This window comes from Aquarana catesbeiana, linkage group LG05, assembly GCF_042186555.1.
Source record: "Aquarana catesbeiana isolate 2022-GZ linkage group LG05, ASM4218655v1, whole genome shotgun sequence".
Classification (NCBI taxonomy): Eukaryota; Metazoa; Chordata; class Amphibia; order Anura; family Ranidae; genus Aquarana; species Aquarana catesbeiana.
The window spans coordinates 49,142,807-49,170,454 of record NC_133328.1 but is presented as its reverse complement, the minus strand read 5'-3'; the positions used below and the strand labels follow the sequence as shown (position 1 = coordinate 49,170,454).

At 39.7% G+C, this 27,648-nt stretch overlaps 1 protein-coding gene across 1 annotated transcript in view; it reads left to right on the top strand.

Annotated features, from left to right (window-relative positions):
- Positions 1-27,648, top strand: part of CUBN (cubilin) — a 388,954-nt gene that overhangs the window by 267,775 nt on the left and 93,531 nt on the right. Inside the window, exons 41-48 of the mRNA XM_073629712.1 lie at positions 4,303-4,449; positions 5,858-6,048; positions 11,441-11,624; positions 13,320-13,494; positions 15,056-15,234; positions 16,597-16,806; positions 22,232-22,372; positions 24,280-24,461. Of these exons, the coding sequence (XP_073485813.1) occupies positions 4,303-4,449; positions 5,858-6,048; positions 11,441-11,624; positions 13,320-13,494; positions 15,056-15,234; positions 16,597-16,806; positions 22,232-22,372; positions 24,280-24,461 (1,409 nt within the window). The remainder of the gene's footprint in view (positions 1-4,302; positions 4,450-5,857; positions 6,049-11,440; positions 11,625-13,319; positions 13,495-15,055; positions 15,235-16,596; positions 16,807-22,231; positions 22,373-24,279; positions 24,462-27,648) is intronic.

The window sequence follows — 27,648 nt, the reverse complement described above, 5'->3', positions numbered from 1 at the left end:
GTACGTCACCGCGTTCTTGACGTTTAGAATTTCCGACAACATTTGTTTGACCGTGTGTATGCAAGACAAGTTTGAGCCAACATCCTTCGGAAAAAAATCCACGGTTTTGTTGTCGGAATGTCCGATCGTGTGTACGCGGCATTAGATTGTAATGTGTACTGTGATTGTACATTGTAGTGTAATGATCTCTGTGGTAGTTAGTGGGATAGAAAAACAGAAAAAGAAGGAGGGCGCACTAACCTAGTACATTACCACTGATAAACTTTAATGCAGCATAAAAACAGCAAAAATTATACTCACAAACGAGCTATCAAAACCAGCTTTGAAAAGGGCGCAAATGCGCTGTTCTGTGGATCGACACACTAGGACCTATTGCCAAGAGGGTCAGACCGGTGCAAATGGCCAATGGCTAACACGTTTCAGGGGAGCACCCCCTTCTTCAGAGCCTGAACGGGCAATGGCTGGTCCTGGTGTGTCGATCCACAGAACAGCGCATTTGCGCCCTTTTCAAAGCTGGTTTTGATAGCTCCTTTGTAAGTATAATTTTTGCTGTTTTTATGCTGCATTAAAGTTTATCAGTGGTAATGCACTAGGTTAGGGCGCCCTCCTTCTTTTTCTGTTTTTTTTCTAGCTTGAATACCCATTGTTCAGAGGAGGGCTGCAAGACGCTAGGCAATACCTTGTTATAGGTGGTCGCACCACATGTTCAGTTCCTGGACACCTGAGCGCAGGAGAGATAGTTAGTGGGATAGTACAGAATCATTGTCTATGGGGTAATCTTATAAGCTTTCACATACAATTGCATTGTAATGTTTTCCTGTACTTATTTGCGGTGACATTGCATGAAAAATCAAAAGATGACAAAACTGGATTGAAATAATAAATTATAAAATAAGATTTCTTTTTTAATCCTATATACAGGACACAGGAGGGTTGATTTACTAAAACTGGGGAGTGTAAAATTTGGTGCAGCTCTGCATGGTAGCCAATCAGCTTCTAACCTCAGCTTATTCAGTTAAGCTTTGACTAAAAAACTGGAAGCTGATTGGTTTCTATACAAGGCTGCACCAGATTTTGCACACATTTTAGTAAATCAACCCAAGTATCTTTTAAATCTTATATATCTTATATATATATGTAACAAATTGCGACACTTGAATCTAGTAAAGTGTAGACATGTGCGCCATCAATAAATTCGTTTAGTTGCGTTCCGTTCCGTTTCATATTAGAATTAATTCGTAATTCCGAAATTTCAAATGAAATACAAATTTTCGTTAGGTTCGTTAACTTTTCGTCACAATTACGAATGTTCGTTATGATGAATTCATCATTATGAGGGGCTCCCATCATCCCTGTGCTGTGCTGACTTCCTGGGTTTTTAACTTTTATGTTTGTTAACTTTAGGTAACAATTACGAATGTTTGTTAGGAATTTGGATCCGAAATTTGTAAATGAAATTTCGTATTTCGTACAAAATTCGGAAGCATAGCAATTCGTATTTCGGATCCTCGCGAATATACGAATTTACGGAGATTCGTACGAATTTTCGATTTGTATGAAACTAATCGCACATGTCTAGTAAAGTGCAAATGTGCAAAATCAATCAACATCCCAAATGAAAATACAGTTCATAAAATTCATAAAAAAGTTCACACAAAATTATCAGTGAAATGAAAGTCCTTCTTCAGTAGCACCACAGCCGTGCTATTCAATGAATAAAAACTCATCTTTAAAACACCATCGGTGTTCCAGTGGTAAGAAGATTGTTGTGCAAAGATTCCTCCACCTGTGAGTAAATTAAACACTCACCAGGCAATTTGGCTGCCAAATTAAATTATAAGCACCATGCACACTCACATCACATATGGCAATTGGTCAGATCTCCCTGGGATCCCAGATCCATCCACATATCACTGGTGCCAAAGCTGGTTCTGTTACTCATCCAAATGCTGGGCTGACATCCACTCATGTGATGTTACAAGCACACCATACGCCATGGATAAAAAATGATTCATAGTGCAGTTTTTATTTGTAAAAATCTTGTTACAACATAACACAGTGATTAAAAACAAAAATAGAAACTGCTGCCGTGTACTTGCATATCTTGCCGCTACACCGCGAGTTGATGCGGCGGCGTGGCGCCTCGCATGTAGCTCATCCATAGCGTTTCCCACAAGAGTCTTCAGGGGCCTCTAGTGTTTACTCAGTCAGCTGTATTTATGTAACCTATAACCGGACTGTATATCACGTCATTATTCATATGATCAGAAATGGATTGATCCTAACTGATCACTCAATACTCCAAAGCTTGGAGATCTTCCCTGCAGTTATACGCTACTGCATAGATGACGTGATTGACCCTCTGCGCCAAATTTTCTGGCACTCAAGTCAATGGCTGTGAAGCTTTTCGGTGGAGGCAGTTTAGTTGTCAAGTCCTCCTTGTGATGAAGCAGCACACTGTGCAACTGGAAGAGGGGGGCTCCTGTATGCCTTTTCAGCCACCTAGTCTCAAGGCATTTCAGACGTATGGGTCTGGGACAGGAAGACCACTGGCCACACATTTCATGGTGAAGGCCTTTGTTCCAGGGCTCCCACTGTTTGTGCACCTACCTTGCCTTGGGATCTCAGTTTGGTACTGTTAGCTCTATAGAAACTTCCCTTTGAGCCCATTTGTGATATTCCTTCGGCTGATCTTAATTGTTAGTAGATGTGTGCAATTCATTTGGTTTCGAAATTGGAAATTTCGGAAATTTGGAAATTTTAAAATTCGGAAATTTGGAAATTTGAAAATTCGAAAATAAGAATGAAAATTTGAAAATTCAAAAGAATGAAAATCCGAAAATTCCAAAACTCGAAAATCTGAAATAACTAACTAATAATAACTATTAAATTATAGGTATTGGAATTTCCTATCAAATTTGGCTGTTAGTGAACGTAATTTATCCGAAGTTACAAATTATCTGAAATAACGAATGCTATATCTAACAGAATGGAACGTAATGATCTAATAATAATAAATAACAATAATAATAATAAAAACTTTTTATTATTATTATTTATTATTAATTTGTTCCATTCTGTTTGTTTAGATGCGGCATTCGTTATTTCGGATAATTCATAACTTCAGATAAATTTGTATTTGTTACATTCACAAACAGCCAAATTTGAAAGGAAATTCCAATACCTATAATTTAATAGTTAGTTATTATTAGTTAGTGATTTTCAAATTTTTGGATTTTTGAATTTTTGAATTTCCGAATTTTCGAATTCCGAATACTCTGAAATTGGGAATTTGGAATTCGAAAATTCAGAAATTGGGAATTTGAAAATTCGGAATTTAAAAATTCGAAATTCGGAAATGTTAAAATTCGAACATCGAAATTCAGAAATTCGAAAACTCTGAAATTCGAAAATTTGGAAAACCTGAAAATTTCTGAATTTCCGAATTCTCGAATTTTCAAATTTACGAAAAAAGCAAAAAAACGAATGAAACGAAAAGGAACACATTTTTGTCTAATTGTTAGTTTTTTTTTTCTCGTAGCTATCGTGTCAGACAGAATTTTCCTCTGGTTGCTTGCTTAAAAAAAAGGATTGTTGAGAGCCAGAGAGTTATATGGGTTATATTATAACATTTTTGCTAATGTCTTCATTTGAAGGTGGCAACATATAACCCATGAGCAAGATTTAAAGGAGCCTGTGTCCAGTGCTGTACAAGAAAGGAATCTTACAAGTCCAAAATCTTTATTTGGCTTTATAGATATTTTAATTTTTGTTTTTACTCAAGTATTAAATTATTCTGCTTGAATCATTTAATCATGCATTGTATTAGCTAAATAGATGTATGTGTGTTTAGGAGTTTTTAAACCGAATACACATTTAGTTTTACATCATCGCACAGTGCAAAAGCAATAATTTTCAGTAACCAGCAAGACAAAAAGAAGTTGACTATGCAGAAACCATTGTTAAAGGGCGGATCCACCCAAAACAAATATATTTCAATATATGCTATATGCTGGAGAGTTAAATTATTTGTCTGTTCCTTATATATATCTGTGTTGAAGTATCTGCACTTGAGCTCCTAGGTTTGTACACCTGCTATAGCCATTATAGAGAGGTCTGAATCTTTATCACTTTTGGGTGGTTGCCCCTTTAATTAATTAGACTGCACTATAATACTGAAATGAGGAATGCAGCACATTATTGCTGTACTGTGCAATATGTCACAAAAACCTTAAAGTTCATTAAGCCATAGAAACCAATATGCTCCCTCTATACTTTTTTGTTGTTATATTTATTTTGAAGGAGATAACGGCCTCGCTCCTGAACTTGCAACCATCTGTGGCAAAGAGCCTCCGGGACCTATCCGCTCATCTGGTGATGCAATGTTCCTGCATTTCTACACTAATGGAATAACAACTGGCAGAGGTTTTAATGCATCCTATCATAAAAGTAAGGTTTGATCTCTTTTTGCAACATAATACACCTGTTCACCAGGATATGGGATGTTCTCAGGCCGACAATTTTCTCTGGTAGATGAAAGAGGTGATTTGTAATTGGTGCAGTCTAGGCAGTAGCCTAGGGCCCAAAGCTTTGAGGAGGCCCCTTGAAAACAGCCATTGACCTTTGCAAGGTAGAGTAGAATGATAGATCATGGAGTAGAGCAGGGGTCTCCAAACTTTCTAAACAAGGGGCCAGTTTATTGTCCTTCAGACTTAAGGGGGGCCGGACCATGGCCATTGCGAGTAGAAAATGTCCAGGTGTCCAGCAGGAGTAAACAATACCCTATCTTTGGTGTCAGTGGGAGGACTAATGCCCCACCGTTGGTGTCAGTGGAAAGAATTGTGCCCTTTTGATGGTGCCAGTTGGAGGAATAGTGCCCCATTGTTGGTGTCAGCAACAAGAATGATGCCCCATTGTTGGTGTCAGTGGATGGAATAGCGCTCTAAGGGCCGGATGAAGGCAAGCAAAGGGCCACATCTGGCCCCAGGGCTGCAGTTTGGAGACCCCTGGTGTAGAGGAATGCTCACCTGTATTGCCTGTAGTCCCCCTGCAGATAATCCTTTCCCCATTAATGACTTACCACGCCTTGTATTGCACTGTATCCCTGTGTGGCAGCAGCTGTTGTAGTAGAGGCAGGGCTTTGCTTGATATGAAAGCTGCCTTCCGATGACTGGGTGAGTTAATATTGAAGAGCAGTCGGACTGGTGGAGAAAACACTGTTCCATAGAATGAATGAAGTAGATGCAGGGAGATCCTTGCTCTACAGGTCCTCAGGTACAGCTTCCCCTCCAGCAAGGAGAACAGGTAACAACAAACAGTGACAGCACCAAATCTTACTCTGATATGCATTATTTTTAGAATTACCTGACTTAAAGCAATCCTGTCACATAACTAAACCTGCCATTAGACAATGTGCCTATAAAGAAGAAAGCAAATACTTACCTCTTCTGGTGCCCATGCCCCGGACACAACTCTGATGCACTCTGATGAAATCTCTGGCTGAAACTTCTTCAGACACTTCCAGGAGTGCTGATCATCTATGTTCCCTGCAGTGCTCAATGGTTCCTCCCGCTGCCCCCACATCATCACAGGACCCCTAAGGGTGCACTGCTAATAACACAGGTGATTTACACTCACAAAAGTGTCAGTTTTAGAAGACACTGGGGATTTTTTCTGCATCTGATCTGTTTTGCAGTGTGGTCATCAGAAGAGTCATAATTATTTGTTTCTTCTTTATAGGCAATGTTTAAAAAATATTTTTTAAATTCTGTTTTTTGTTTTACTCAAACATAGTAAATAAAGAAAATATGTAAAAAGCACTATACATTACTTTTAATACATCCCTCTCTTCTTGTAGGCTGTGGAGGGTACTTGCATGCAAACAGAGGACTGATAACATCACCAAATTACCCAGAAAATTATCCTGCTAATCAGAACTGTACCTGGCATGTGTTAGTAACCCCTGGCTTTACCATCGTCGTCCATTTCGATCCAAGTTTTGAAATAGAGAACAGCGACGCTTCCTGCAACAATGGAGATTATATTGAAGTAAGTTCGGTTAAAGGACCGCAAAAATGCCGTATTCTGAAAATTCTATGTGATTAATATACAGTATGTATCCCTGTTGTAATTTAACAGTTTCTCCATTTTATTTTGTATGTATAATATAAATCAGTGTAGCGCTAAAATCATTGAATAAAAGAAATAAATAATGACGTAATGAAAAGGTGAAAACTAAGGTGGAAAAATTTGCCAAGAATAATATACTGTGCTCTGTTTAGATAAATAATTGTGAAAATTAAATCACCTGGTAATATAGTAATCAAATTAAAATATAGAGTAAATACATAAAAAAAAAAATGAAATGTATACACATAAACAAAGTGACAATATTGATCCTCTGCTGTGGATCAATAAACTCCAAATATACAATACTAAGGATAAATAAGTGACGTGAATCTGTTAATCATAAGTGAAAATATGAAAACATATTAGAATGAGTCCCATTAATCTTGCAAAGAGGAAAAATTAGCCAGTGAATGATGCGACCAACAATTGGTGAAAAGAAGTGCTAAAAAAATGAATAAAAAGCAAGCGCTGATGTGGATAGATATGTGTGATATAAATAAATTGTGCTTAAAAATATATATATACCAATATAGTTAGTGCTATGATAAAATCAGTAAATTAAAGCTGCTATCAATATAGGGTGATCAGAGAACCAAACAAATAGTACTAAGTATAAAATTGATGCACTTTAAATAAATAGTGCACAATATGCTGCTGCGACTAAGCTTAAATCCAGGAATAAAAAATGCATACATGTGAATAAAATAGATAAATAATTATGGTGCTAATACATGTGTTAAAATTGCCAAAATAAATCTTCAAATTGGTGATGTGACGGTGAATATAAATAAAATAATAATGACACTCTGAGTACAATGTCCAGGCAGAGATAAATAGTGGGGGAAAGTAAAAATAATTAAACAGTTCCTTCCCTTAATCCAGATTGATTGACTCACTGGGTTAGATCGTTTGTATCAGGATATTTAGTTTTTCTTGCATCCCATTTTAGCCATAATACTGCTGGTGATTCGGCTCTCAGGATAAAGGTTTTATGCAAAGCAAGCAAAGAAAAAATAGATCATTGTGCAGTGAACTTACTAGATAGTACATAAGCAAAACAGGGACAAGAGATACACTCACAAACTCCCGGTCTATTAGAAGCATTCAAATATGCAGATTGCAGTCAGCCGCTGTGGACGAGGTTTCCCATAGAGAAACAGCTGCTGTTAACCTTCAGGTGTATTGCAGCACTGAACATCCTAAGCTCCTCCCACCTCCTCCCACCTGGTGGGAGGAGCTTAGGACGTTCAGTGCTGCAATACACCTGAAGGTTAACAGCAGCTGTTTCTCTATGGGAAACCTTGTCCACAGCGGCTGACTGCAATCTGCATATTTGATTGCTTCTAATAGCCTGGGAGTTTGTGAGTGTATCTCTTGTCCCTGTTTTGCTTATGTACTATCTAGTAAGGTCACTGCACAATGATCTATTTTTTCTTTGCTTGCTTTGCATAAAACCTTTATCCTGAGAGCCGAATCACCAGCAGTATTATGGCTAAAGTGGGATGCAAGAAAAACTAAATATCCTGATACAAACGATCTAACCCAGTGAGTCAATCAATCTGGATTAAGGGAAGGAACTGTTTAATTATTTTTACTTTCCCCCACTATTTATCTCTGCCTGGACATTGTACTCAGAGTGTCATTATTATTTTATTTATATTCACCGTCACATCACCAATTTGAAGATTTATTTTGGCAATTTTAACACATGTATTAGCACCATAATTATTTATCTATTTTATTCACATGTATGCATTTTTTATTCCTGGATTTAAGCTTAGTCACAGCAGCATATTGTGCACTATTTATTTAAAGCGCATCAATTTTATACTTGGTGAAAAGAAGGGTCCCTCATCCAGTGAAACAGAGCACCCGAAGTGAGTAAATATTCTCCTTATCAGCTAAAAAGACCAATAAGTTGGTCTCACCGAGCCCAGGGAATTCGGTCTCCCAAAAACCTTATAGGACATCCAGGGCTGCTGTATCTGTATCCCCCAAAAAACTACTATAGGACATCCAGGTGAATCTGTAGTTATTGGTGTCACTCCACTGGGCGTGCCGCTATTATTGTCGCCAGTTTTCCTTGTTTTTTTGATTGTTTGCTGACTATGACAGTTCTATTTTGTACCCGATTGCGTTCCTCAATGTCTTTTCTTGTTATTTAAAATCTTATTAAAAAGATTGACACAGAATAGTCAGGTAAAATGTAATAAACAAGTAAGTTAGGACAGGCAATGAGTGTTCAGTGAATGTCTTAGGCCTTTTTCACATAGGGCGTATTATACAGTACTGTACACCTGAGCACAACCGTGTTTACCCAATAAGACTTCCATTTGGTTGCGGGTGCGTGTCACTGATGGGTAGACATGTGCAATTCGTTTAGTTCCGATTTTGTTTTTTAACGAATTTTGACAAATTCGTTAATTCGAAAATTTCTGAATATTTCAATTTCCAAATTTCGGGAATTCGGAATTTGGGAATTAGGAAATTAGAAAATTTCAGAAATTCGGAAATTTGAAAATTCGGAAATTCTAAATTCGGAAATTTGAAATTCGGAAATTTGAAATTCGGAAATTTGAAAACTCGGAAATTTGAAAATTCGGAAATTCAATATTTGGAAATGCGAAATTTGGAAATTTGAAAATTCGGAAATTCAAAATTTGGAAATTTGAAATTTCGAAAATTTGGAAATTCGAAAATTTGAAAATTTGGAAATTCGAAAATCGGAAATTTGAAAATTCGGAAATTTGAAAATTTGGAAATTTGAAATTTGGAAATTCGAAAATCCGAAAAAACGAATGAAACGAAAACAAAAGCGAACACATTTTTTGTCAGTGCACATGTCTACTGATGGGCGTGGATGTCATATTGGGATCACAGCCACTGTGTGCCAATAGACATCGATAGGAATGCCTGCATGGGGATGCATGGAACATATCTACATCATCCCATGCGGGTAAACCCTTCATGGGCATACAGTATTGTACACCCTGTGTGAACAAGGCCTTATATATAGACAGGCAACTCCTATCCTCATATTGATGAGTGGTTCCAAATTAATAATAACTGCAGTAGGGAACAGACACAAAAGATACGCTCAGCATCTTTCCAAATAACTGTTCTGCTTTATTATGACGCAATTTAAGGTTTTTATACACATGATTACGTAGGTATCACATTAATATTACAATTGCAGGTTTATGGTAACAAGGGGCGTAACATAGGCAGGTTAATTCTAATCAGTACTCGGCAAACATGCACTGAAAACATTATTAGTGCCGTGTGCACAGTGAGAGCAGTGTGCAAACCATACAAAATAGAATAGAATTATATACCGAACTTACAAATTTCCTTAACACTTCCCCAGCACACTTACATGCTAGCCAGCAAAAAATAACCTCAAACTAAACTGTTAAAGCCCAAGGTTTTTGTTTAATACATTTTCAAAAACATATAAAGCCACATTGCCACGTCAAAAAAATGTGGTCCTTTTCTGAGTTCCTAACCTGTGACACATATAGCAATGCATAAATTGGGAGCAGGTCACATGAAGGCATACCTTTCCTCCTCAAAAGACCCTGATACCAGACCATTCATTTCAGTAAAAATGTTTCCATTAAATTATGTGTGCATTTCACATATTTAAAGAGTAACTCCACTTTCGTGAGAAAAAAAAATAGCAGATAAAAAAAATAAAACAAATAATATAGCATATACAATTGCAACACAAGTCATATTATAATTGAATGTTATTAAAAATAACCTTTTCTTTTCAATCTGCAGCTCTGTAATTTTCTGTAAAATGTGATATGGCTACTTGGAGGTGTTCTGTACACAGAATGTGTACAGAACGCCCCCCCAGAAACATAATTTCCTGCTTGTGTGATTGGCTCACTGATTCTCCCAGAAGTCTGCACTATGATACAAGTCAGATTTCAGGCATTCCCTGCAACAAAAATTTCATTTTTGGTGAGATACTCCCAATAGGAAATCACATCTAAAGGGATGCAGACCCAGCAATTTTCCCCCTTAGAGCCTGCAGGTGCAGCAGCTGATTGATAATTATAAAACCATTCCCATTAGAGTCACTTACCACATGGACACAGACAAAACACGCAGGGATTTCTTCAGAATAACAAAAGATAGGAATCTTCAACAAAGTTTGTTAAAATCCTTGTAATGTACATAGATCACCCAGAGGGGAATTTTTTTTTTCTCAACAAAAGTAGAGTTACACTTTAGGCTGGGTTCACACTATTGTGAATTGGATGCAGATTCTCTGCATCCAATTTGCAATAGCAGGAGATTTTAACCGGCTCTCTATGGAGCTGGTTCACATATCTCCGCTGCGGCTCCGGTGCGAATTTGCACAGGAGTCCTGTGCGTCTTTTGATCTGTTTCAGGTCCGAATTCAGACAAAAATTCGGGCTGAAATCGAACCTGAAACGGTGAACAAGGACGCACCGAACCGAATGTGAACCCTGACTTAATGCATTTACATGTAAAAGTCTCCATTGTATAGAAATCCAAAAGCCCTGAGGCTACTGCTGGTTGTGGTCAGAATAACTGACAGACTGATTTGACAGCATTGTAGTAGAGAAACCACAGAAAAAAGAACATTGAGTTGATTAAGTTAAAGCTACAAAAAAATCAACAGGGGTCAAATCTTTGTTGCTTTTTAAGATTTACTTTTACGTCCTGTCTGGTGAAACCAATGGTACTTGGATAGAAAGTGAAATCACTCTAACGGGAGTGAGATTTGATGTCACTACTGTGCCCTCATTGTTCTTCTTGCTGGAGAGGAAACTGTACCTTAGAGTCTGCAGTGTAAGGATCCCCCCTGCAGTCATCAGATCATCAGGGGGCAGTTATGAAATGAAAAGCCAATATGGCCGCCTTCACACAGTGCAGAAGAGAGCATGAAGGTAAGTTACTTTATGTATAAAGTTCAGCTGCTGGTAACTTGTAGGAAATAATGGTTTCTAGTCCTTTGCTCTTTGCTTGCCCTTTTGTGCACAGCTTCCAGAGTACAGGTCTTCCTTAACATGCAACATTTTTTGTAGCTAGGTGCAATTTTAGTGATAGGAAATAAAAGGATATTGTGATAAGAAATAAATAAAACCAAACATAGCCTTACTGAAGAAAACCTGAATAATAATTATTTTTGCAAAAAAAGAGTTTGCCCTTCCATATGAAGAAGTTCTGTATTAATGTGAACTAAGTGATGTGTGTCGTATTCAACATACTTATTGTTTTTGCAGAATTATATGAACACAATGGTTGTACTATTGATTTTATTTTGTGTCACCAGCTAAGGAATGGTCCTGATGGGTCATCGCCCCCTCTGGGGACCGCTGCCGGGAACGGGATGTTGTGTGGCAGGGAAGCTCCATCCAGTTTGCACACTACAGACAATGAACTGCTTGTACGATTTATCTCTGATAGCAGAAATGAGGCCAAGGGGTTTAAACTTCAATTCGATGCCAAAGGCTTGGGTATGTGTTATGCTTCTCACTTCATTCAGTAAAGATACATGTGGCAGAAAGGTTTATTATCTGAACCATGTAATGTTCATATTATATGAATTATATATTATAATACATATTTATTTATATATATATATATATATATATATATATATATATATATTTACAGTATTATATATATATATATATATATATATATATATATATATATATATATATATATATATATATATATATATTAAATTATATTATATTATATTATACATAATTATAAGCCCCATTTCCTGAAAATGTTTTAGGGAGAAATTAGCAAAGAGAAACAAATTGAATTAAAGTGATTGTAAACCTATTTTCTTTTAAATTAAAATAACAAACATGTTATACTTACCTGCTCTGTACAATGGTTTTGTACAAAGGAGCCCCGATCCTCCTTGTTTATGCGCCCCCCGCCAGCACTCCTGGCTCACCCCCGAGCTGGCTTTGTGTGCCCTGCCCCTGCTCCCTCCTCACTGGCTGTGATTGACAGCAGCGGGAGCCAATCGCTCTGAGCCAATGAGAAGGGAGAGAGCCGCTGCACTGGTGCAAATCACTGGATCGAGATCAGGCTCAGGTAAACTGGATGGAACGGAGCCCTGAAGATATTTTTTCCCTTAATGTAGAGAATGCATTACAGTAAAAAAAGCCTTCAGTCTTTGCAACCACTTTAAGTGCTTTAGGACTCATTCATGCTTGCTTTGGTCTCTGAAGAGCAATCCGCGTTCGGATTGATTTTCAGAGAGCATTCGACAATACCTCCTCACCATCTGCTTTAACCCCTTCAACCGCACACTAGCGTGCCACAACCGCATGCATTCATGAGGGGCAGTAAAAGTGTGGTTTTACCTCCAATTAACCACTAGTGTGATTTAACCCTAAAAGCTTGCAGCCTATTTATGAACATATTTGCTTTTGTTTTCAGGTGTTATTCACTATTGTATGAATTTGCAAAAGTTTTTGTGTGAAAGTATTGAACCAAAGACAGCCATGAATTGCTGATGGAGGTCAAAAATGGCAGTCCGCATATTGCTCCCTGGTGCATATGTTGGACCCAGACAGAGAAATATGAGGAATGCCATTGCTGACCTCCTTCCAAAAATTATAATTGTCCCCAGTTTCAGTACTTTCTAAGTCAGTGATGGGGAACCTTGGCACCCCAGATGTTTTGGAACTACATTTCCCATGATGCTCATGCACTCTGCAGTGTAGTTGAGCATAATGGGAAATGTAGTTCCAAAACATCTGGAGTGCCAAGGTTCGCCATCACTGTTCTAAGTTATTAACTGCAACAAGCAAGCGTCAAGTAAAATCAGAGTGAAGTCAAAACTTTTGATCTGCATACTTGTTCTGGGTCAGTAAGGGATCTGCAAGGGAGGAGTAGTAGCAATAGCCAATCAGGGCTTTCCTGTAGTAACCGATAGCAGAAGGAGATGGGGATAATTCTACAGCATACTGCAACTCCTGCATTATCCAATCAGCAGGCTGGGTGTGTGTTTCTGACCAAACTGTGCTGATGTTGCAGTACTGGAGGGTGAGGACCTGGCTGTGCTGTCTGGCAGCAATACCGGAATCATAATTGAAAATAATGACAAATGATTTGGCAGATAAAATATTTTCCATAGGTATGTGTGTAGACAATCCATTAATGCATTATTTCTTTCTGTTTAGCATGTGGAGGGATCATCTATGTGACGGATTCCAATCCAAGTGGCTATATTATGTCACCTAATTATCCCAGCAATTATCCTACTAACATAGAATGTGTGTGGATAATCATCGTGCCAAACGCAGAAGCGGTGCAGCTGGACTTTCAAGACCAATTCTATATTGAACCCTCTGATAAGTATGTATTGATGGGCAACTGACACTGCTTGTCATCCATCCGCCTGGTTTGTTTCCACTGTCAGTGCAGTAACCATTAGCACATTAGCACATTGCTTCTTCCATTGTCCAGAATACTTTTATAGGTAGATGCTAATTGGTTGATATGAGTTACTGCAGTCTTCAGTCTTTTCCCCATAAAAGCGACAAAAAGAACTTGGCCAATAACAACTAATATTATGGGTGCTTTTGTTTTCTAATCAATTTGGTTGCTACAGGCGACAGAGACATTTCTTTTACATTAAATATTGGGGCTGATTAGTGCAAAATAAAGTTTCTGTTGAGAGGCCCAGAGAAGTCAATGACAGCACAACAAAATGCATGTAACATACATTTTAATGCATTGCTGACTGGTATTAACAAGTCTGTATATACAGTATATGCAGTAAAGTATGCTTGTTATACTCACTATACTCACTGTCCTCCCCTTCTTGCATTGCCCCCAAAACATGTCCAGATAAGACAGAGTAAATGGAGTCAGGCTGCACATGCTCAGTTTGGTGTGTATTGCTAGAGAGTTTTTTTTTTCTTGGGAGAGTGAATCTGATCAGCACAGGGCCAATCAGCACTGTCCAGACAGAGGGTCAGGGGTCCTGCATCCTGATGGGACAGGCAGTGCAGTATGAAAACTCCTCCTACAAGCTTTAACCAGACACTGGTAGAACTTACTGCTATATACTGCTGATGAGAAAAGGTATTTAGCAGTTTATATTTACTAAAATAATTGCATTTCCATGTTCTGTGTACTGTGGGAGACCAGATATAGTGAATGCAGGCTCCTGGGTTTAGTAACACTTTAACCCTATCCACTCCAAATTCCAAATTCAAAAACACATTAAAAATGTAGGTCTACACACACTGATGCCACGAAAAAATGTACCTCTACTCACAAACACAGTTCTGAAAGGGCCATTGATATATTCTGTGAAGTGAGTGAACATCTCCCCAGAAGGGAAGGGGAAATCCCACATTTGATGTCTGGCACAGGTACAAGTGTCCCCAGTGGAGAATATCCTAGTGACAACTGTAAGGCCTCAGGCCAGATCTGTCCGCGGATCCCCTTCTAAGCTGAGCGGAGCAGCCTGATGACAGGTCTGTGTCTGCTTCACTTATGCAGAGCGGACACGGACACAACCTGCTCAGATCTATGGGCAGCCAGATGTAAACAGATTGGCTGTCCGTTTACACCCGACTGCCCTCCGATCCAACCTGGCCAGACAGAGGGGAACAGATACCCTTAATTTTTTTGCCAGACACGGAGGTATCTGGGTGTAAACGGACACAAGTGCGTTTACATCCGACTGCCCTTAAAGGAGAATGGAGGGTCTGATTCGGTTCGCCTAAAAAAACGGACAGCCAAACCCAATCGGACCTCTTATGTGAAGGGGGCCTAACACTTTAACTCCTCCTCCCTCCTGCGCTGCGTTTGAAGCCTCATACTGTATAGATTGGGGGTTATAAGCGGTCGGTGTATGGTTACTCTATACTCACATGTCTAATGAGAACTTGTCATTTTATACCAGGTGCAACTCTAATTATCTGGAAATAAGAGACGGTGCAGATTCAAGCCAAAGGCTCTTGGCAAAATTATGTGGAAACACTTTGCCGATCACCTACAAATCACTGGGAATTGCCATGTACCTGAGGCTCAGAATCGGCAGCGGTACCCCACGTGCTGGATTCAAAGCCAACTATTCTATTGGTGAGTCCGTAAATCTGTATTATTTTATTACAATAATTAAATTATTGTTTCACAAGTATGTAAAAAATAAAAAAAAACATTTTCAAACAGGTGACAGGCTCTAAAAAGCAAGCAGGGGTAGATCAGCAGGAGGCAATACTGTCAGACGCCTGTTTTTTTTAACCCAAGGAGATGTTATATTGAAATACCGTGCCGCATTTGCTGTACTTGGAACAAGATTATGGCTCCGTCCTATGGACTTTAATGGATGCATTTTGCAGGCATAATGCCTGCTAAACCCAACATGCCAAAATGAATCTAGCATGCCGTACTGCAAAGCAGCCCCAACATGCTAATATGAACTGCCCTATTCGGTGACAGTAAGGTAAACAACAGTCGTGATCCCCCCTACAATGCAAATGCCTTCTTTTTTACTGTGGCCCTCTACCCTAGGGAACTTAAGCCTGGTACAAACTAATAGACTAAAAACTGACAGCTCCTATCTGATGTTAGTACAGTGATCTTCCCCGCTGAGCTGTTGTGTTCTGACAGGGGGATGCCATCCCCCCCCCCGCCAGAGCACTCCGATCAGCGATCTCAGCCATTGCCTGGGAGCGCTGATCGGGAGTCAGTTGGCTGCTGGTTTTCCAGCATGCTCGCCCATCAGAAGCCAGCCAAACGGCCTGCTTCTTTCAGGTCGGCTGACATACACATGGGCCGAATGTCGACCAGTTTTTATTGAACCGGCTGATGTCGCCCAACATTCGGCATGTGTGTACTAGGCATCAGCCTTAAAGCATGTGCTAATTAAAAATATATATGATAGAGCTTCTCTTTAGCATGGTATCCTGTATAGTAAAACCCGGGTCTAGAGAGTTTGTTCTGCAGTAAGTGGAGGATATAGCAAGAGGCACAGTGATGGGATTAGATGCATTGGGGTTGATTTACTAAAGGCCAGAAGACTGTGCATTCTGTAAAGTGCAGTTGCCCCAGATCTTAATAAATGGGGCAAAGCTTCACTTTGCAAAGAATACCCAAACACATGCAAGACAAATAAAAATTAAAAAAAATTTGCTTGCACATGATTGAATGAAAGAAGTCAGCAGAGCTTCCCCTCATTTACTAAACTCTGGAGCAACTGCACTTTGAAGAGTGCAAATGCACTTGCACAGTCTATTTGCCTTTAGTAACTCAGTCCCAATGTTTCTATCCTGTTTTGAGCAATTTCTAAATCCGAACCCATTAAGAAAAGGGAAAATGCCATCTATAAAGTATTACAGAGGTGGCTGAAAGAAAAGAATATACTGTCGAAATTATAACCATGGCTAGAGAGACCATTTAAGAGTGACATAGATATTCTAAGTGATATTTTTCACTTTGCAGCCTCATGCGGTGGAACTCTTTTTGGTCAGAGTGGTATTATTCAGAGCCCGGGTTACCCATCACAGAATTACACAGACTCCTCTTTGTGCGAATGGTTCTTCAATGGCCCTACAGGACATTATCTGACCATTACATTCACGGCCCTTGATCTTCAAGACTCAGCAAACTGTTTAAATGACTACATTGAAATCCATGAATACAATGCATCTGGTGAGTGCTTTGACTTGTACTTGGAAATGTGAAGCACATGTGTGAAGATTGCCTATGTTTAGCCAGGTCTGTTTCCTATTATTAACAAAGGCTTGTTTCATGTTAATAGACTTACAATTAAAAATCTGTTTTGCCATCTGTGCCCCACAGGGGAAATTTCCCTTCACTTCCAGGCCTATAAACACAACAAGAAGGTAATTCCTGTTTTGATGACTCTTCAAAATTTTGGGTTTTTCCTCACTTTCATTCCCAGTGACAATGTCCCAGGACACACAGAAAGAGTACATTTAGAATGAATAGATAGCTAGATGTATTGTAGTAATTAGACTATATTAGCTAGAGAGATTGAATCCTCCCCCAATGGGGAACACACTGCTTTATCCAAAATGCTAAAAAAAAAAAAATGTCTGTGCCGCTAGCTCTCAGTAAATGTATTGTGGGAGGGGGCAAGTGGTTAAAGCAGAACTCTGGGCTGGTGTAAAATATACCTATGCAATGGCCCCTCCTCTCCCCCACCCTGCACCCTGCATGGGTTAAATGTTTGATTTTCTAAGGCAGCCTTTCTCAACCATTTTACCCCAGAGGAATCCTCAAAATTTCAGGTCTTGGGGAACCCCAGCTAGAGCCAATTCATTAGGCGTCAGTGATAAAAATGCCCCTTAAATTGGTGGCCAAGGGGAAGAATGGCCCTCTTACAGTGGTAATCACGTGCCATTATTACAGATCCTTGATGCCATGCCGCTGACTCTGCCAAGTGGTTTTGGCCCTGGAACTATGCAGGCACCATAAAACAGGAGGTCACTCAGCTAAGTTTCAAGGAACCCCTAGCAACTTCTGGAGGAATCCTGTTTGAGAATGGATGATCTAAGGGATGATGAATAATGTGAATTGCTTACCTTATTCAACACTACCCTGGCAGCTGGGCATTCTCCTCCTCTCTCTGATGTTCCTTTGATGTGGTGGCTAGAGTACCCGAATTTGTGCTGCACAGTGCATTCTAAGCCCTGACTGGAAAAACCTTTGCCCAATCAGGGCACAGTGAATAGTTGATTGTTAGGAACGGGGCCGGGAAGCTTCCTCGCTGACAGTGAATTAAAAAAAAAAACATTGCCGGAAATTGAAAACAGTGTAAGAAAACAGTGTGGGAGACCCTTCAGGTCTGGTATGGATTTTACCACACCAAAATAAAAATAAAAAATAGTGCATGGGGTCCCCCCAAAATCCATACCAGACCCTTTTCCGCGCATGCAACCTGGCAGTCCAGGAAAGGTGGGAGACGAGCAAGCGCCCCAACCCCCCTCCTGAACCATATCAGTCCACATGTCCTCAACATGGGGGGGAGTTTTGGGGCAAAAGGCCGACAGGCCTGGTATGGATTGGGGGTAGGACCCCCATGCTGGTTCTTTTTAACATTTTTGTATTGCCGGGAATTGATATAGTATTGCTGGCAATTTAAATGTCATTTTTTTTTTCCTTTAGAAATGTCAGTTTTTCTGCAGCAGGTTCTATACATGGTACAGATGCGCCACTTTACAGGCAGTCTAAGGGGACCCTCCAGGCACTATATTTAAAGTATTTTTTATTTTTATTGTTTTACTTTAAGCATCATTAAAATCACTGTTCCTTTAAAAACAATTCTTTAAAAAAAAATGTTTTTGCATTGATACATGTAAATGGACAGTACCCAGTCCCCCATACTCCTTTTATGGCCAATGACTTGCATACAGTATAAGCCTTCCAAACGGGGACTTTTGATTTTTCATGTTTCTGGTCCCATAGACTTTAATAGAGTTTGCGGCTCAGAGACAAAATTTTTCCCTGTTCGGGAGTTCTAGTGCAAACCGAACAGGGGGGTGTTCGGCCCATCACTAGTGGTGGTCCTTCAGTGTCCCCATTCAGAACTGAATTGTACATTATGATGTCAGAGAGCCTGCGACTGGTTGAGTAAAGAGAAGAGGCTTCAGAGGACCAATTGTACGGCACTTGTGGGAGCAAGGAATAAGGTAAGTAATTCACCATCATCCTGTGGACACAACAAGCATTTAGCCCATTCAGTACATGGTGGCTTTACATATTTTATAATAGAAGTTCAGTGTACTTTGGATACATCACTCTCTACTTCCTCTATTGGCATCATATTAATTCATACAGTGAGACATTTGGCTTGTTTCTCTGCAACTGGATAGTTGGTGTCCAAAGAGGAAACAGCCGCTACAGCCAATGAGGGTCTTCAGGTTCTTCATGCATACAAGAATGACAATATCACCATTAAATTGCACTACATAGTAACTGTTAATAGTATTTTGCTTTTCCAACTTATGGTTTTAAAAATAATTATTTGAAAATGTTATATGTTTTAAGTGTGTGAGATGTGTTTAAGTATCAGATGCATTATAGTTAAAAAGTTAAAGTGGAACTATGGGCAAAAACAAAAAAACAAAAAAAATGACATACTGTGTATATATATATATATATATATATATATATATATATATATATATATATATATATATATATATATATATATATATATATATATATATATATATATATAATGCAGTTTGTCAATCACATTAATATAGCCATTTTTATTTACCTCCTGTGATGATATTGAGGTCTGACAAACTTCGAACTGTGTACAGAGAGAATGGGAAAGTGGTACTGAACACTGTGTGTAAAGAATGACCCCCTCAATTCAAAAGTTGGTAACAAAATGGCCAGATTAAAATCTCTTGTATGTGCTAAGCAGTCATAAAAGGCAACATAACTCATAAACTCATAAACCTCAACTAGTCCAGGGTCTTCAAAAGACTTCTGATATGGCCCTGATGTAAAAGGTCTGGTGTATAGTTTTAGGAATACACATATGTGAGGTTGGGCTAAGCATCTATATTGAGCTACAGCTGAACTTCAGAGTTAAGTTTCAGTTTCAATAGTTTTTATTGAAAGTGTTTTACAAATCTAAAGAGATAGATAGAAACATACAAAGATAAGGCCTACAATCGGCCTCACTTAGGTCATCCAAGAGTGAACACAGTGAAAAAACGCAATGCAGGCGGCATACAACATTAACTTGGAAATTACAGCGATAATAAACCATAGGAATATATACTGACAGTCATGAGACCACCAGTAGGAAATGCATGAACGTTACAAACATAAATTAAAAAAAAAAAAAAAGGGGGGAGAATCTAATTTGCGAGTGAAAATATAGACTATATATGACGGGAGAAATGAGCATCCCTTAGAGGGAAACCTCTGCTCCTCTCGCCCAGTCTGCAGGGGCAGGGAGAGAACTGCGAACACCAACAAACACCAAACAGTACATTAATTAAGAAACACTTTGCATAAAAAGAAAAACAGAGAGAGGGGGCTCCCCAAGTCCAACCATCCTCAAAAAATAGATGGAAAGAGCAGGTAGAGCCAATGAAAAAGAACGGGGGGGGAGAAGAGAAGGAACAAATGAGGAAAAGATAAAAGTAAAATCGAGAACAGAGTTAAGTTTCATACAATTTCCATGCCTTTTACTGGAAGGAAGTTGCTTTACATTAATGTAGAAGAAGATACCACTCAGTCAGACACTAAACACGACTATGTTACAATTTCCAGAAGGCTAATACAACACATTAGACCTTGGATAAATATAACAATAATAATAATTAAAAAAAAAATTATAATATAAATACAACTTTATCATTAACATTATCCTTGGATAAATATACATCAGATATACGGTATATCAAGTTTGGTCTTCAAGGCCCCTTTTACACGGGGTGGGTCCGCTCAGCGAGAGATCACTCCGTTGATCCCCACTGAGCAGGCGGATGACGGGTCCATCTCCGCTCACTGTGCAGGGACAGACCTGTCAGAGCCCCGCAGCTCTCTGTGGGAAGATCGCATGAAACTGGACAGCATGTTCTGTTTTCATCCGATCCCGTCTGATCCGTTGGACGGATGGCGAATGTATCGCCATCTGTCTGTTTTCAGCGGATCTTGTCGGATCGGATGGCAGGCAGGTGTCAGCGGACATCTCCGCTGACATCCGCCTGCCCATACAAGTCAATGGGTGGCCCACTCAGATCCGCCTAAATAACGGACAGGCGGATCTTTGCGGGCTGATCATGTGAAAGGACAGAACATCATTTGGGTGAATGATATAATGGGTTTTCGGAACGTAAAGCATTGTCCTATGGAAAAATAGACATGCGCAGTATAATGGGCATTAAAGCGGGGTTCCACTCAAATTTTTAACTTAATCTTAACCCCTTCTGTTAATTGCATAGATGTTCAAATGCCGCATGAACATTTTTTTTATCGCTGTAATTACCTTTATATTGTACTTTATTGTGGCACTTCCTGTCTCTCCTCCCATGGGAGTAGGCGTGTTTATTGCCTGTCTCCTGTGAGCTTAGTGTCAGGCTTCCCAAGATTCAGTGCGGAAACAATGATCATGTGTGTGAACAAGCTGTGAATGAACAGCATTCACCGCATCCAGGAAATCAATGCTTGTGGGCTTCACATGCCCACAAGCAAGATGGAAACAGCCAGCATCACATTTTTTAAGTTACTCTTCAGTACGAAAACAGACAGAGGCGGAAATATTACACCCAAACTGTGAGTATTATTTTGGGGTTAGCAAAGTGTCTCAATGACCTAAAAAAAAAAAAAAAAAAGATTGGTCGCCGGACTCCCGCTTTAATGATGCTTCCTCTGGGCATAATGAAACACTCCAGTAACTGTGCCGACGATGTGGTGAACTCTACTTAACTGCATCTGAGCACCACAAAGCAAAAACGCTATTTAATTATTTTTTTAATATTAAAAAAACTCACCCATCTATCCATGTCTTTTTGTTTGTTGAGAAGTTACTTTGAAAAACATTCCTATCGTTTCTGGCCATGGCCATCTTGAGTAAGGGCAGATAATTTATATAGCATTTGCCTTCAAGAATCCATCTGTCCTTAGCTCAGGCATGCAGGCAGGAGGGCGTACTTAGCTGAGAAAGCCCCTCCTCCCCTCCTGAAGATTCCTGGGATGTATGACATAATTTGCCTAGGCCTGAAATCCAGGAAGTAACCGAAGAACGGTAAAAAAAAAACGTTTAAAACAAGTAAATATAATACCTTCCTATCTATTTACTAATGCTAGCAGCATAAGGATTAAAAATAGTCAATGTTGATTGAGAGAGTGAAATTCCGCTTTAAGTATTTTTTTTCACTTATCAATCTTTTTTTCTTTTCTGTAAAAATTTCTTGCACCATTTTTATTTTCATTTAATGTTATTTAAAAATTGTTAAGGTGAATCTCTGAATACTCTTACTAGAAATTAGGCAACACTGCCTCTTTGAAGAAGCTAGAATAGCAGCGAATGTAACAATATTTTTCGTAGTGGTCCTTTAAATGTGAAATATGATTTCTTTTCTAGGGAAATTGCTGGGTAAATTTTGTGGAAATACACTGCCTCTGGCCGTGAGGACATCGGATAGTTTTGCTTATGTAAAATTTGTAAGCAACAGTTCTGTGAATGCCAAAGGATTCCGACTGCAATATGAAGCCAGTATTGAAGGTAACTGAAGAAAAGTCATAGGAATCAGATGCTTGTAAAAAATCCTGGATGTATCTTTGATACTTTTGCTTGACTATCAGAATACTGTAATGGACTGTTTGCATTTCGTCCTTCTTTGGCTTTGCCCTCTCTCATAAACTGAAAGGCAGGACATTTTGCCAAATCAGGGCAACTAAAGGCATATAGCCTGCAAATATGTCTGCAAATAGCCCATCCCCACAGGCATGTATAATTACCCAACCTTCTCGTCACCTCCTCACCTGTCTAAGCTCCAGTGTCAGCTGCTGTCAGTTAAGCTGGCCATACATTATACAATTTTCTTATTCAATTACCTTTAGATTTACCTTCAACCAGTGTCGGCCCATGCTTTAATGGCGCACGGTGCCGCCCTCTCTCTCCTGCTACCCCCCTCTAGCACCAATAGATAGATTCATGCATTTCATGAATCTATCTATGGCCTCCGCTGCCAACCCCTATTCAGGCGCCCGGCTCCTTTTCGGGGCACATGCTGGGCGCTCGCAGGTCACTCAGCTGTGTTATAAAAGCGAATGAATCTTCGCTTTCCTAACACTAAACCGCCTCTCCGCCAATCAGGTGCTTGGATCTGTTACCCGTCACCTGATTGGCTGAAACGACAGGCACTGTGATTGGATGCCAGGCATCCAATCATAGCAGAGGATGGGAAGAGAGGACGGGAGAAGACTTTGGGGGGCTGAATTTTATAGGGCACAGCGGCTGCATTTGATGGCACAGTGGCGGCAATTGATGGGCACAATTGCTTCATTTTATGAAGCACAGTGGCTGCATTTGATGGCACAGTGGCTGCAATTGATGGGCACATTGGCTGCGTTTGATGGGCACAGTGGCTGCATTTGATGGCACAGTGGCTGCTATTGATGGGCACATTGGCTGCGTTTGATGGGCACAGTGGCCGCGTTTGATGGGTACAGTGGCTGCATTTGATGGCACAGTGGCTGCAATTGATGGGCACATTGGCTGCGTTTGATGGGCACAATGGCTGCGTTTGATGGGTACAGTGGCTGCGTTTGATGGGTATAGTGGCTGCGTTTGATGGTACAGTGGCGGCAATTGATGGGCACAGTGGCTGCGATTGATGGTACAGTGAGGCTGCAATTGATGGTGGGTTTTTTTTCAGAATTTTTCAGTTTGTTTGCGCCCCCCCCCCCATATATTTTGAGCACCAGCCGCCACTGTCTTCAACTATGTAGTGCTAAGGCCTGCATGAATGCATACAAATTGAAAGTGTTTAGGTTTGACCTCATACTATATGATTTTGGTAAATCTAAAGGCAAATTGTACAAGAGAATTGTATAATGTATGGCCAACCTTAGACTGGGGACAATATCTTGCCCTCCCCAACATTACAATGTTTGGCCCTATTTGATTTGCTACTCAGGCCCCATCACATGGGGAGGCCACATGCTACCCTACACATGGAAGTCTTGCTCTGTTAGTGTGGCTCTTGAAGTATAAATGAGAGGTGGGCTATCTGCAGACACTGTCACTCTTCCCTTAATGGGTAACATGACAGTGTCTCCTTAAAGTAAACCTGTCATGAGAAAACTACAGTGATGCCATTGCTAATCTCCTTTGAAAAAATGCTGGTTGACTGGCTGTTCTGCTGCACCACTTGATATTTTTTTGAATCACTGACCTGTAACAAGTATGCATATAAGTGAAGTCAGAAGGAAGTCAGAACACCTTATCTACATATTTGTTTTGCTCAGTAGCTCAGAGTATTAAAGCAAGAGGGTCAGGCTGTCAGGCAGGCAGCAGGCATTTCTAGAAGGAGATGTCAGCAATGGCAGCCCCATGTTTCTCCCGTGACAGGTTCTCTTTAATACTGTAAGTGAATAACACATGGTTATACATATACTGTGTTTCAGAATGTGGAGGAGAAATTGATGGAAGCACCGGGGCTCTGAGCTCTCCTAATTACCCCAACCTGTACCCACATGATCGTGTTTGTGATTGGAGAATAAGGGTACCAGAAGGGAGACGGGTCACTCTGACATTTCATGACCTACGACTGCAGGACCAACAGAACTGTGACTACGACTATGTGGCTGTAAGTTGTGTGTTAAATATTAAAACTGAACTCCAGGTATACAGTGTTTATAGAAGATGTTTTGTCTGCCAAATGATTTGCTTGTATCTCCTTGAAATTTTCACAGCCCTGCCAGGCAATAGAGCCAGGTTGGTAAGCTGACTTTTCTTCTACTGTATTTAAGCCATATAGCTTGATTACCTCCCAGCCCCCTGCCTGTGATTGGGCAGAGTTGCCCCTCTTTCTTCCAGTCCTGTTATTCAGGGGTTTGCAGGAGGCTGATATCAATTTGGATATTACAATAATCACATTCAGAAATGTAATGATTTTTATTTGTATCTAATGTAGGATTTACTAGATACAGAAAGATTTCACTCACTTAACGTGAGCACATATGGAAGTGTTAGGACTTTTTTTTTTTTTTTTACTGTGTTCTCATTGGGGAGATTTCTCCTCATTTCCTGTCTGGTCCCAGAAATGAGAATATCTCCAACAGAGACACAGGCAGCAGGAAAATCTAACAGGGGTTCAAAGTCTCCTCCATACTATCCAAAAACCAAAAAAAGTCTGGGCTGGAATTTCTTTTCCTAAATGGGTAACTCCAATTTCGTGAGGGGGAAAAAATAGAAAATAAAGAAAAAATAATGTAGCATATACAATTGCGACACAAATCATATTGTAATTAGATGTTATTAAAAATGACCTTTCATTTTCCATCTGCAGCGCTGTGATTTTCTGTAAAATACATTGCAATATGGTTAACTGGAGGTGTTCTGTAGACAGAATGTCTACAGAACACCCCCCCCCCCCCCCCCGAAACACCAATTTCTGCTTGTGTGATTTGCAATTTCCCAGAAGTCTACACTAAGATACAAGTCAGATTTCAGGCATCCCCTGCAACAAAAAAGGTCATTTTTGGTGAGATACTCCCTGTAGGAACACGTCTAAAAGGGTGCAGACCTAGAAGCTTTCCTCATTAGAGCTTTGCAGCTGCTGCAGCTGATTGATAATTATTAAACCACCCCCATTAGATTCACTTTCACACATGGACACAGACAAACACACATGGATGTCTTCAGAATAACAAAAGGTAGGAAACTGCAACAAAGTTTGTTACAATCCTTGTAATGTGCATAGATCACCCAGAGGGGAATGTTTTTTTTTTCAATGAAAGTGAAGTTACTCTTTAAACTATCTGACTAATGTGTAGAGAGTCTTTGGACTGGAGAATTGGGAAGGGACATTTCTTGGGAGTGACCTTTAGTTTTAGCTGTTTCCGTTATTTGAAAAAAAAACATACATACAGTATATACAGTGCCTTGAAAAATTATTTATACCCCTTGAAATTTTCCACATTTTGTCAAGTTACAACCAAGAACATAACTGTATTTTATTGGGATTTTAAGTGATAGACCAACACAAAGTGGCACATAACTGTGAAGTGGAAAGAAAATGATAAATGATTTTCCAATTTTTCTACAAACAAATATGTGAAAAGTGTGGCGTGCATTTGTATTCAGCCCCCTTTACTCTGATACCCCTAACTAAAATCTAGTGGAACCAATTGTCTTCAGAAGTCACCTAATAATTAAATCAAGTACACCTTTGTATGATTTAATCTCAGTATAAATACAGCTGTTCTCTGAAGCCCTCAGAGGTTTGCTAGAGAGCCTTAGTGAATAAACAGCATCATGAAGACCAAGGAATACACCAGACAGGTCAGGGATAAAGTTGTGGAGAAGTTTAAAGCAGGGGTAGGTTATAAAAAAAATAGCCCAGGCTTTGAACATCTCACAGTGCACTGTTCAATCCATCATCTGAAAATGGAAAGAGTATGGTACAACTGCAAACCTACCAAGACATGGCCGTCCACTTAAACTGACAGGCCGGGCAAGGAGAGCATTAATCAGAGGAGCAGCCAAGAGGCCCATGGTAACTCTGGAGAAGCTGCAGAGATCCACAGCTCAGGTGGGAGAATCTGTCCACAGGACAACTATTAGTCGTGCACTCCACAAATCTGGCCTTTATGGAAGAGTGGCAAGAAGAAAGCCATTGTTGAAAGAAAGGCATAAGAGGTCTTTTTTGCAGTTAGCGAAAAGCCATTTGGGGGACTCAGCAAACATGTGTAAGAAGGTGCTCTGGTCAGATAAGATTAAAATTGAACTTGCAGCTGTAATTGCAGTGAAAGGGGGTTCTACAAAGTATTGACTCGGGGGGCTGAATACAAATGTACCCCACACTTTTCACATATTTATTTGTAAGAAATTTTGAAAACCATTTATCATTTTCCTTCCACTTCACAATTATGTACCACTTTGTGTTTGTCTATCACATAAAATCCTGAAAAAATACATTTACGTTTTTTGGTTGTAACATAACAAAATGTGGAAAAATTCAAGAGGTATGAATACTTTTTCAGGGCACTGTATAATTATTTTTTTTTACAATTATGGAAAGCATCCAAGACATCCAGTTAGCAAGGCATGGTGGGCTTCCTCATGAGAAAGCACAGCATCGCCTGCCTGCTTATTGACAATGTATGTGCAACTGATTCTACAAGGAAAGGTTTTGTGTCCCTTCTTGATGCATTCATTAATCTATTTGAGCAAAACAATTACAAATGTAAGTATATTTAAAGCACATACATTTGAACCTAGCCTGGCCTAAAACTGTCACTGTGTGGAAATGTGCATTGTGGCACCTGTGTTAAGCTGTCCATATATGTCTCAATTTGTGGGCTGTCCCCGATAATTCAGCTGGAAAACTATCAAACAAACAGATGGTTCCAGATTCAGTTGCTCTGGCTGCCAGAATAAAATAGCCAGCAGTGGAGATTTCTCTTTCTGTTTAGCGTGGATGGGGCAATCAACTGATTTTTCTCTTTCAGTCCGAATTCAGCTGGAAAAAAAGAAATTGAGCTGTGTATGGCCAGCTTAAGTCTTTAAATTGATCCCTATGTGCCCGTGGAACCCTCCTTGAAAAATAAAGCCAAGCTTTTCTTAGGACCCCGATTTCTACCCAAATCAAAACTTTGCCAAAGCTTCTGCCTGTTGCTAAGCCCTATCTCCTGTCCTTCAGTTACCATTTGCAGAGCTTCTACTGTCCACAATAAAAGACAGAAAATTCGACTTAGTGTCATAGTGGGTGAGGCTTAACTGATGCAGAAGTTGAGACCCTACATACAGCTTGGGTTTACACTCCAAGGGGC